Genomic DNA, 12305 nt, shown 5'->3' with positions numbered 1-12305 from the left:
GAATTTCAGATAAATGACAGTTCTGTATAAACATGTCACAAGTATTGCAGGGACTTATTTACCCTAAAATTACTTACTGCCTATCTGAAATTCACAATTAGCATGGCATCTTACATTTTTATTTGCTCCATCTGGCAACTCTAGGTGGGAATTAGCTGGGAAAATGAGGGGTAGTGGGAAATGCTGCTGCTGCTAAGTCGCTTCAGTCGTGTCCGACTCTGTGCGACCCCATAGACGGCAGCCCACCAGGCTCCGCCGTCCCTGGGATTCTCCAGGCAAGAACACTGGAGTGGGTTGCCATTTCCTTCTCCAAGTGGGAAATGAGGCATCTATAAAGCCCATAGCACTGCAGGAGACTGGAGGGGAGCAAGGATAAGAAAAGATGTAAGTAAAATGCAGCCTGGGCAGGAGGTGGGGCTGAGGGCAGAAGAGAGAAGACCAGCTTTTTTCTGCTTTATTCCAGCCAATGACAATCTTGAGTCTACATGATACAAATGAAGGAAGTTCCATTCACAGATCTACTTAGAGGAAGCCATACAGATCAGTGGGATGAAAGAAAATATAGGAGACAGAATATTCTCTCAGTATTCAGTTCAGTTCAGTCACTCAGTCGTGTCCGACTCTTTGTGACCACATGAACTGCAGCACGCCAGGCCTCCCTGTCCATCACCAACTCCCAGAGCCTACCCAAACTCATGTCCACTGAGTCGGTGATGCCATCCAACCATCTCATCCTCTGTCGACCCCTTCTCCTCCTGCCCTCAATCTTTCCCAGCATCAGGGTCTTTTCCAGTGACTCAGCTCTTCACATCAGGTGGCCAAAGTATTGGAGTTTCAGCTTCAACATCAGTCCTTCCAATGAACACCCAGGACTGATCTCCTTTAGGATGGACTGGTTGGATCTCCTTGCAGTCCAAGGGACTCTCAAGAGTCTTCTCCAACACCACAGTTCAAAAGCATTAATTATTCGGTGCTCAGCTTTCTTTATAGTCCAACTCTCTCATCCATACATGACTACTGGAAAAACCATAGCCTCGACTAGATGGACCTTTGTTGGCAAAGTAATGTCTCTGCTTTATAATATGCTCTCTGCTGCTGCTGCTAAGTCCCTTCAGTCGTGTCTGACTCTGTGCGACCCCATAGACGGCAGCCCACCAGGCTCCGCCGTCCCTGGGATTCTCCAGGCAAGAACACTGGAGTGGGTTGCCATTTCCTTCTCCAACGCATGAAAGTGAAAAGTGGAAGTCAAGCCGCTCAGTCGTGTCCGACTCTTAGTGACCCCATGGACTGCAGCCTACCAGGCTCCTCCATCCATGGGATTTTCCAGGCAAGAGTACTGGAGTGGGTTGCCACTGCCTTCTCCTAATATGCTCTCTTTCCTTCCAAGGAGTAAGCATCTTTTAATTTCATGGCTGCAGTCACCATCTGCAGTGATTTTGGAGCCCCCAAAAATAAAGTCAGCCACTGTTTCCACTGTTTCCCCATCTATCTGCCATGAAGTGATGCGACCAGATGCCATGATCTTAGTTTTCTGAATGTTGAGCTTTAAGCCAACGTTTTCACTCTCCTCTTTCACTTTCATCAAGAGGCCCTTTAGTTCTTCTTCACTTTCTGACATAAGGGTGGTGTCATCTGCATATCTAAGGTTATTGATATTTCTCCCGGCAATCTTGATTCCAGCTTGTGCTTGTTCCAGCCCAGCGTTTCTCATGAGACACTCTGCATATAAGTTAAATAATCAGGGTGACAATAAACAGCCTTGACTTACTCCTTTTCCTATTTGGAACAGTCTGTTGTTCCATATCCAGTTGTAACTGTTGCTTCCTGACCTTCATACAGGTTTCTCAAGAGGCAGGTCAGGTTGTCTGGTATTCCCATCTCTTTCAGAATTTTCCACAGTTCATTGTGATCCACGCAGTATTTAATGAAAATAAATGCCACGAAAGAGATGGGACCACCAATGAATAAATGCAGTAAGTCTCGAGAAATAATCTTCCATTTTCTCTTGTCATGTCTCTGTTATGGTGTTTCAAGATTCCCTGAAGACTTTTGTCCCCACATTTTGTCTGTGTTGGCAGTATCTGACGGATACTTCCAGAGACTGCATATATACAACTTGCTCTCAACCAGGAATTGAAGTAAACAGGAAGCCAATTATCTAGTCACAGATAACAGCTAAAAATAATCTGTTTTGCTACCAGAGTACTCCAAAAAGTACACTCTTATCAAATGGATTAAGTTATTCAAATAACAGTGATAATTTATTGTAAATAGCAGTGTTATGTGACAGGGTTTTGGTAGCCTCTGACAAAGTTAATGTAGGATTAATTTCAACCACATTTAAACGATCACAACATTAATGTTTCCAGTGTTAGTTAAAGTTCAACCCAAGGAGCAAAGGCTTGAGAAATCATAATTTCTTATATGATAGACACATAAATTCATTTTAAGGAGACCAGTTGAGATCATCCTATCACTTTCAGCTGGGCTAGCACATTACTACATATCAAGTTTAGTTCATATCTGAATATTGAAAGTCCACTTTTTTCTTTTATTTATTAAAAAGGTTTCTTTTAGCTGAGATATAGTTGAATTACATTGATTCAGGTGTATAGCAAAATGATTCAAATATATATATGTGTGTGTGTGTGTGTGTGTGTATTTGTTTCAGGTTCTTTTCCACTATAGTTTATCACAGGATACTGAATATAGTTCCCTGTGCTATACAGTAGATCTTTGTTGTTTATGAAAGTCCATTAATAAAACAGCTCTCTTGTGTCTTCTATGACTGCATCAGAACAAAGAATGTCAAGTGTCCGGAATTCCCTGACAGTTCCACTCCTCATTCGGCTCTCAGGGGCAGAGTGACATCTCGGCCAGGCAGGATAGTATGGGGCCTCCACCTTCCTGAAACAGGTTCCTCTGGAAATAGTTATGGCAGGTCAAACAAAAGGTAAGTTCCTCACCCAGACTTATTACTTAAGATGTACTGTATTATTAATTCTTTAAAAATAAATCATTGTTGTATTTTCTTCCTCTTTCCAGTGACTGTGCCATAGAATCCAAAGCTTCATTTTTATCTGCCCTCTGCTGCAAAGCTCAGTAGTCTAACGCTATTAAGTTTTTATACATATCTATGCCTGTTTTATATATATATATACGTATATATACATATACGTATATATATATATGTTGGTCGTTTAGTCACTTAGTTGTGTCTGACTCTTGGGGACCCCACAGACTATAGCCCCCCAGGCTCTTCTGTCTGTGGTATTTCCCAGGCAAGAATACTGGGGTAGGTTACAATTTCCTTCTCCAGGGATCTTCTCAACCCAGGGATTGAACCCGAGTCTCCTTCTTGGCAGGCGAATTCTTTACCACTGAGCCACCTGGGAAGTCCCATATATTACACATTTATCTACATAATTTTTAAAAGATATTCATTCTCTGTAAGCTCTTTTCTCACACGGTTTTTTTCCCACCAGACAAAAAACAGACTTTTCCTTGTTCTCATAGTCTTCTCGCACTGCTTCCTCTTGTACTTCAAACATCATAATATAAATTCATAAAGCGAGGCAGTCAAGTTAAGCTAGGGCACTGCTGTACACCGTAAAATCCTACTCACATGGTGGTGTACTCACAAAACACTAATCACGGTTTCCTTGTGTTCAGAAGGAAATTTGTGTTCCAGGAAACTGTCACCCCGATGATAGCTACTGGGTCAAATTAAAGATCATGTCCTTTGGCCCTTAGCCCTGTTCTGGCAGGAATAATCAAATCCTTAAAGAAATGGGTCTTTTCCAAGTTAGGCCCTCTGATCTGCAACTCCTAAAGAAATAAACTCTGGTCAGACTAATTATTTGAAGGTAAAGCCTGAGGAAGTTTTGCTGCTTTACACAACTAAGAGAGCTTTTTATTTTTTTATAAATCACGTGGCTCTTTTTGTTCTTTGATAGGGAGGTTTCTGTGAGGAAATCAGTATTGAACAGTTTGTGTTTGTGCTTATAAGTGGCAGTTTTTTTCTCTCCCATTTCCACTGCTATTACCCCCAGAGATTTCAACAGCTTCCATATTCTGGTCTCATCATTTCTTTCTCTTTTGTTTTTTTCCTCAATATTTTTATTTATTTATTTGGCTGTGCCAGGTCTTAATTGCAACACATGGGACCTTTAGTTGTGGCATGTGGATCTAGTTCGCTGACCAGGGATCAAACCCAGGCTGCCTGCATTGGGAGTGTGGAGTCTCAGCCATCCGGACCACCAAGGAAGGCCTTGTTCTCATGGTTTCTTAACCACTTAAGCTCTGATGATCCCCCCTGGGAGATGCCAACCTGGATCTTTTGAACTACTTAAAAGTGCTCCACTTTCAGGATATCAGACTTTTGAGCTCTTCGTTTTGAGCACAACTTCCTTACCTGTCCCACTGCTTCATCCCTACCTTCAGTTCCTAGACCTGTTCTTAAGCCTCTTCCTTCCTCACCTAGAGGCCTCTCTCGTCCATCCCCATCTGGCTTTGCTTGCCTTCTTTCCCATCCCACCCTACCCTTAAACTATTCATTTCATGAATGCTTCAGTAACACTTCAGATTCACGTACTCATTCTACCTCCTGTGGTGTTCATCTTACCAATTCTAAACCTAACTTTGGGTAACCCGAGATCTGTCCACTTCCTCTGCTCCTACACACCACAGTGTTGCTACAAAAGTCATGAAATTATGCTGCTGGAACTTCACTCCCATTTGAAGGTTCTTTGTTTCATCTTTCAATGAATTCCCATTAATTTCCTGAAGGAGCTCTCCTAGTCTTTGTCATCCTAACTTGAAAAATAGCTCTTCTCCTGCAGCCTTCATTTCCTTTCTGTTCAGTGGGGAAGATAGCATAGCTTTCTCACTCTGATGGATGTAGGATCTTGTTTAAAAGGTTGGTTCAGGTCTCATTTGCCTGATGGTGCCAATGCTACAAACCATGTTTTGAGTAGTCTCAAATGAGCTCCAAGGTTATTTAAAAATAATTATAATACAACACTCAGGATTCTGTGTCCTGAGTTGTAACCTCACCACTCGCCCTCTCGGCAGATGAACTCAGCAGGAACTAAGAACCATCTGTTAAAAGCCTCATCAGCAGTTTTTGCTCTTTCCAACAACTTTCTGCCCTCACCTTTTTCTTACTTTTCTAGGTTACTTTTTCTACCTGCATCCATACTATCCTTTCTTGCTAACTTCAGATCTTTTCCTCTCAGATAATCTCTTTCCATGGTCTCTTTCCCTCATCTTTGGGCTTGCCTGGTGGCTCAGATGGTAAAGAATCTGCCTGCTATACAGGAGACCCAGGTTCAATCCCTGGGTCTGGAAGATCCCATGGAGAAGAGAGTGGCTACCTATTCCAGTATTCTTGCCTGGAGAATTCCATGGACAGAGGAGCCTGGTAGGCTACAGTTCATGGGGTCACAAAGAGTCAGACATGACTGAGCAACTAACCCTTTCACTTTCCCCTCATCTAACTACAAATTCCTTTGGGTTTCTAGCCTGACAAAACTGTACTTCCCTAGGCATAGTGTAACAGCCACACTTCTCAGAGAAAGGAGCCATCTCTACCCTTGCTTTCTTTCCAGTTCTTCATTTGCATTTGCTACCTTGGTAGCCTGTGGACCCTCAGCCACTATGAAAACAACTCCTCTTCACCCCCACAAAGTGATCTCCTGCCTTAGTTTATTTTTCCTGCTCCTTACCTCCTTACCTCTTACCACATTACTTATTTACTCAATTAGCAAATCATGTCGATTTTACCTTCAAAATATCTGTCACAGGCTAGTTATTCAACTCTTAACTACCTCTCCAAAGGAAATAATTCTTTTTGAAAAAGGTTTGTACATGAAGATCTTCTTCATAATAATGTTATTGAGAAGAATAACAAAATTGGGAATAATGAAATGTTCAAAACAAGGGAAGGAAGAGACAAATATAATTTTAAATGTTACAGTGATTAAAACGATACTCTATGTCTTGGCATGGGTTAAGATTTTGTTGATTCCACAATGTAAGATTTTGTTGGTTCCACAGTGTTACATTTCGTTGATTCCACAATCTCTGGGTTCTGGGATTGTGGTTGATTTTTAGTTCTCTTTGTCTTCTGCACACTCTGAAACTGATACTTGTGTAACAGACCATTAGGACTCTCTCTCTCTCCATTTCCACTGAGGCACAAATGTCAGTACATACCAAGATTCCCAGGTGACTGTGAGGCAGACACTGCACATGCCGAATTTACAAAAGGAATAAAGGAGACTCTGCCTCACAACTCCTGGCCCCTCAGTTCAGTTCAGTTGCTCAGTCATGTACAACTCTTTGCAACCCCATGGACTGCAGCACGCCAGGCTTCTCTGTCCATCACCAACTCTCAGAGCCTACTCCAACTCGTCTGTCGTGTCAGTAATGCCATCCAACCATCTCATCCTCTGTCATCCCCTTCTCCTCCTGCCTTCAATCTTTCCCAGCATCAGGGTCTTTTCCAATGAGTAAGTTCTTCGCATCAGGTGGCCAAAGTATTGGAGTTTCAGTTTCAGCATCAGTCCTTCCAATGAATATTCAGGACTGATTTCTTTTAGGATTGACTGGTTGAATCTCCTTGCAGTCCAAGGGACTCTCAAGAGTCTTCTCCAACACCACAGTTCAAAAGCATCAATTCTTCTGCTTTCTTTATAGTCCAACTCTCACATCCATATATGACTACTGGAAAAACCATAGCTTCAACTAGTCGGAGCTTTGTTGGTAAAGTAATGTCTCTGCTTTTTAATATGCTGTCTAGGTTGGTCATAACTTTCCTTCCAAGGAGTAAGCGTCTTTTAATTTCATGGCTGCAGTCAGCATCTGCAGTGATTTTGGAGCCCCCCAAAATAAAGTCTCTCACTGTTCCCATTGTTTCCCCATCTATTTCCCATGAAGTGACGGGACCAGATGCCATGATCTTCCTTCTTTGAATGTTGAGCTTTAAGCCAACTTTTTAACTCTCCTCTTTCACTTTCATCAAGAGGCTCTTTAGTTCTTTGCTTTCTGCCATAAGGGTGGTGTCATCTGCATATCTAAGGTTATTGATATTTCTCCCAGCAATCTTGATTCCAGCTTGTGCTTCATCCAGCCTAGCATTTCGCATGATGTACTCTGCATATAAGTTAAATAAGCAGGGTGACAGTATACAGCCTTGATGTACTCCTTTCTTGATTTGGAATCAGTCTGTTATGTCCAGTTCTAACTGTTGCTTCTAGACCTGCATACAGATTTCTCAGGAGGCAGGTCAGGTGGTCTGGTATTCCCATCTCTTTCAGAATTTTCCACAGTTTGTTGTGATCCACACAGTCAAAGGCTTTGGCGTAGTTAATAAAGCAAAAGTAGATGTTCTTCTGGAACTCTCTTGCTTTTTCGATGATCCAGCAGATGTTGGCAATTTGATCTGTGGTTCCTCTGCCTTTTCTAAATCCAGCTTGAACAACTGGAAGTTCACGGTTCATGGACTGTTGAAGCCTGGCTTGGAGAATTTTGAGCATTACTTTGCTAGCGTGTTAGATGAGTACAATTGTGCGGTAGTTTGAACATTCTTTGTCATTGCCTTTCTTTGGGATTGGAATGAAAACTGACCTTTTCCAGTCCTGTGGCCACTGCTGAGTTTTCCAGATTTGCTGGCATATTGAGTGCAGCACTTTCATAGCATCATCTTTTAGGATATGAAATCCCCTCAACCAGGCCAAAGATGTAAGAGAGTCAGAGGAAGGAAAAAGATCAAGATCTTTCCTTATAGAGAGCTGTGGCCAGGTTCCCGGTTCCTTGGGTGCCCTCTGACCTCAGGACCCCAGTAAATCACCTCAATGGGAAGACTTGGGGCTCCTTCAGCAGTCTGGGGAACCCATCAGCCTCAGGGAAAGCTGAAGCCTCTGTGTACGGGCCTGACTTTGCCAGCAAAGCTAGAAGAACTGACAAGGGACACTGGAAATGAGCCAGAGAGGGCTGCTTCCCTGAAGCTGCCCCAAGGGCCAGGTGGGGGCCAGCTGGGCAGGAAGAGAGTTGCCTTACTTTGTCTAAGCCTGGAGGGGAACTTCTGGATGGCCAGGGGTTGAGGAAGAGTGCAAGTGGCCACCTACATATAAAAATAGACTTAGCAGAGAACCACCCAAGAGCCTAGAAAAGTGGCCAAGCAGAGAAGCATCTGCTTTAACCATCTGTCAGGCTCACCAGAGACACCAGCTATAAACAGCTGCTAGGCCTCGAAAGCATTAAGCCACCCACCCTTACCTGTCCTCCACCTTGGCTGGTGGAGGTGGGCGTATGAGGGAGGTAGGGGTGAAACTGAGCCAGGAGTGGTCAGGAAGGAAAAGTCAACCATGCCCCCACCCCTTTCCACTGGAAGCTTTAGTGTGAAACTGACCTAAGCTGGCAGGAAAGAAATGATACAGTACTGCTTAGAATCTGTTGGTATAGAACTGGATATTCTAATTTCTGAACTGATACTGCATTGGTGACTTAAAGTGACCATAGCACTGCATATTATCTAAGAGGAACAGAAAAGTAAGGGGTTCTTCCGGAGTTTTTATCTAAAGGCAGGAAAAATGAAAGAAGAGTGGGAGAACGAAAGTCAGATTGTAATTTTATCAGCTGATTCATCATGCCTGTCCCCAGAACCCAGGCACCCCCTTGTGCTCGCTTCCATCATTTCTTGCCCTCATAAAGGTAGCCACTCTCTAGCCTTCTAACAGGATAGATTTTTTTTTTTTTTTTGCCTGTTTTCATGTTTTAGGTAAATAGAATCATTCAGGATGTAAATAGAATCATTCAGGATGTGTTCTTTTGTGCCTGGCTTCTTTCATTCAGTATTGTGGGAGGTTCATCTGTATTGTCACATGTAATTGTATCTCATTCATTTGCATTATTCTATAATGTTCTATAGTGTGATATGGACTTCCTGGTGATCAGACAGTAAAGAATCTGCCTGCAATGAAGAAGACCCAGGTTTGAGCCCTGGGTCGCAAAGATCCCCTGGAGAAGGGAACAGCTACCCAGTCCGGTATTCTTGCCTGGAGAATCCCATGGACAGAGGAGCCTGGTGGGCTGCAGTCCACGGGATTGCAAAGAGTTGTACACAACTGAGGGACTAACACCAGTGTGAATATACCACAGTTTATCCATTCTGCTTTGACAGGCATTTGGATAGCTTCTCAGTTCAGTCGCTCAGTCGTGTCCGACTCTTTGTGACCCCATGAATCACAGCATGCCAGGCCTCCCTGTCCATCACCAACTCCCGGAGTCTACCCAAACTCGTGTCCATTGAGTCGGTGATGCCATCCAGCCATCTCATCCTCTGTCGTCCCCTTCTCCTCCTGCCCCTAATCCTTCCCAGCATCAGGGTCTTTTCCAATGAGTCAACTCTTCCCATGAGGTGGCCAAAGTATTGGAGTTTCAGCTTCAACATCAGTCCTTCCAGTGAACACCCATGACTGATCTCCTTTAGCATGGATTGGTTGGATCTTCTTGTGGTCCAAGGGACTCTCAAGAGTCTTCTCCAACACCACAGTTCAAAAGCATCAATTCTTCGGCACTCAGCTTTCTTCACAGTCCAACTCTGGTTTTGCCTATTAGAAATAGTGCCATGAATAGTCTATCACATTTAATAATGGGCAGAGAGCTATTTAAAAATCTCTGGCATCTTACTTCCTTTCCATTTCCCTAACTACCACCCCAGTTCACGCCTTTTCAAACTTTAACTTGGACTAATAGCAGTAGCCTCCTGATTGATATCCCCATCTACAGTTCATCATAAATATACCAAGTTTATCTTCTGGGAGCATAATGTTCATCATGTCGTTTTCCTTACTCAGAAACATTAAATGTCTCCCCATTACCTTCCAGCCAGAGAAGTTCCTTTGGTTGGCATTCAAGTCCTCTTCCCTGCATTTGTACTCCAGAACATTTTTGTGTCCCAGTCAGGCTAAGCCATTGCCATGACCTAAACAGACTCAACTGTTTTTTTTTCTTCCTCTGCCTCCCTGTTCTTGGCCACTCCCAGTCCATGTTGCATCATGGTGCCTCTCAGACTGCTCCTAACAGCCAACACATCTGTCAGAGTTCTTGTCCTCCTGGGCTGAGCTCAGACATGTTTCTTTCAGCAGGCAACTTGCATTCCCTGTAGCCAAGGTCATTTCCCATCTGCCATGCTCTGTTGGACACTACCTTATGTATCATGAGCTGCCCTTTGTTAGCATTGCTCTCATTTGTGTTTCATCTTTCTTGCCCACTGAACTCCAGCAGGGCCCCATCTGTTTCATCTATGTGTCTCCAGAGCACCTGTTCCAGCTGCTTACCCATAGAAGAGGCTCAATAAATGCTGGTTGAATTATTTTGGAGAAGTTGTTTGAAAATGTCTTCCTGATTTTTGCCTCTGATTCCCACTTCTCCTTTGAGTGAATTCCTCCTCTTGCTCCTTGGTATTTTGTGTGTGTGCGCTGACTAGCTCAGGAGCGTAGTCTTTGGTGTCTGGTGCTTCGACTGATCCTCAAGAAATAATGATAACCTCTCAATGCCACCGTCTTTGATCATACTATTTAACCCCCTCCATGTCTTAAACGAATTAAATATTTATTAGGCATCTACACAGACTATGAAAACTGGAATAAAATTTGCCCTGCACCTGTAAGACATCATTCCAGAGTCTTTAGTCTGGAAAAGTGTTTAATCTGTTGTCTATGGTTGATTCTTGAAACTTGCCTTTTTCTCACCACGATGGATGAATTGCACACTAGGAGAAGTTTGCGGATCTCAGCTGAGGTTTATCAGGTACTTTCAAAGCAAGTAGAAAATAAAACTGGAGCACTCTGTTGCTTTCCCATCAGTACCTGCGTTCTCAAGAACTAGTTCCTAAATTAGTGACTGAAAATATTGGTTATAATGATTAGACACCTCATTCATTTGCTCTCTCTCCCCCAGTTATCTCAAGAGAACTTGGGCTTATTCTGAGCACCAGAGATGACTTAATTTTGCGGTGACAAAATAGGAATGAGACGAAGCCAATTAGGAAACCTCAAAGAAGAGGAAGTATCTCCAGGCTGAAGGGAAGGCTGTTGAGTCTTATTTCCTCTCTGTTCTTGACTCATCCTCTCAGTGCCTGACCAACTTCTGCACCCCCATTTCCCCACCTGATCAGGGAGCTGGAATGGGTGTGAGGTTAGATTGGAGTTAGTGAGCAGAATGAAGAAAGTCAAATGACATTCATAAAGACCCCAAGATGTAGGGATGCACCATGGGTGTGAAAATCTTCTTGGTGAACTGACTGATGCTTACAATTCCCATCACCTGTCTACAGTCATGGGTGAGGCTACATGTGTGCACGACAGGGTGGGTAAGAACTGGCTGCTTTCAAAGTTAAGAAAACAGACTGAGTTTCACTTTTGAACAGTCGCAGCACACACTGTAGCCTGGTGCAGTACTTGGCTTCCTTCTTGCTAGAGAAAGAGCAAAACAACCACCGATCCAGGCTTTATTCACTGTTGTCCCCTCCTTTCACAAAGGCAGAAGCAAGTCTTAAGTAGGTGACTTATTTTCTTTGTAGTGCTTAATATTTTTTTCTTCCATGCCTTTAAGGGTAGGTACAGCGTGCTCACCTGTTTCAGAGGAGAAATCGAGGTGATGGTCACTGGGTGATCTCTGGCCAGCGTCAGATCCAAATCCAGTGCTCTGACACTTGGAGCAAAGCCTGACCCTGTTCAGGACTCAGGCCCCTCCCTTCCCCAGTCTTATTTTTCACTGGAACATTTGCTGTTCTCTCAAGCTATGAAGGGCTTCCTGTGTTATCATGCCTAAGGGGAAGTTGTATGTTCAAAAAACCACCAACGGTTAAGCCCAAACCAGCTGGGGTCTTCCATTGCTGCTTCCAGTATTCTGGGGAGACCCATGAGAATTCTTAGTGTTTCTCTAAGTCCTTGGCTTTCAGAAATGAGCTCAGTCATCCGTCAAGCATTGGGTCTTCATTTAAAGGGGGAGTTTGGAAAAACAAGAGAAGCATCAAAAGATGTAAGAGGGTAATACTAAAGTTGTTACAGCTAAAAATCAAGGGTGACCTGAAAGCTAAAGGTTTGGCTCTCTAGAAGGAGGTCCTGGATAGATATAAAGTAAAATGTCCTTTGGGTTGAGCCGATACAAGTTGATTCCCTTTCAAATCAAAGGACAGTGTTACCATTTTTGGAGATGACTGATCGAATTCCAGGCACAGAATTATATAGGAAATTGAAAGGGTGGAGTAGCAGGGCAATGATAGTTTGTGACTGCTG

General features: G+C 43.4%; 1 protein-coding gene across 2 annotated transcripts in view; it reads left to right on the top strand.

Moving 5' to 3' along the window:
- The first annotated feature begins 2837 nt into the window (after window positions 1-2837).
- The window catches only part of PSMA6 (proteasome 20S subunit alpha 6), a 36368-nt gene continuing 26900 nt past the window's right edge, over window positions 2838-12305 (top strand). For both annotated transcript variants that reach the window (XM_081547944.1, XM_081547946.1), the window contains exon 1: window positions 2838-2953. In XM_081547944.1, coding sequence (XP_081404070.1) covers window positions 2935-2953 — 19 coding nt within the window. In that variant the 5' untranslated portion in view covers window positions 2838-2934. The remainder of the gene's footprint in view (window positions 2954-12305) is intronic.

Source organism: Giraffa tippelskirchi, chromosome 12 (assembly GCF_054371585.1).
Source record: "Giraffa tippelskirchi isolate mGirTip1 chromosome 12, T2T-mGirTip1v1.2.pri, whole genome shotgun sequence".
NCBI lineage: Eukaryota > Metazoa > Chordata > Mammalia > Artiodactyla > Giraffidae > Giraffa > Giraffa tippelskirchi.
Note: the sequence above shows the minus strand (reverse complement) of the source record. Positions and strands in the feature narration are given on the sequence as shown.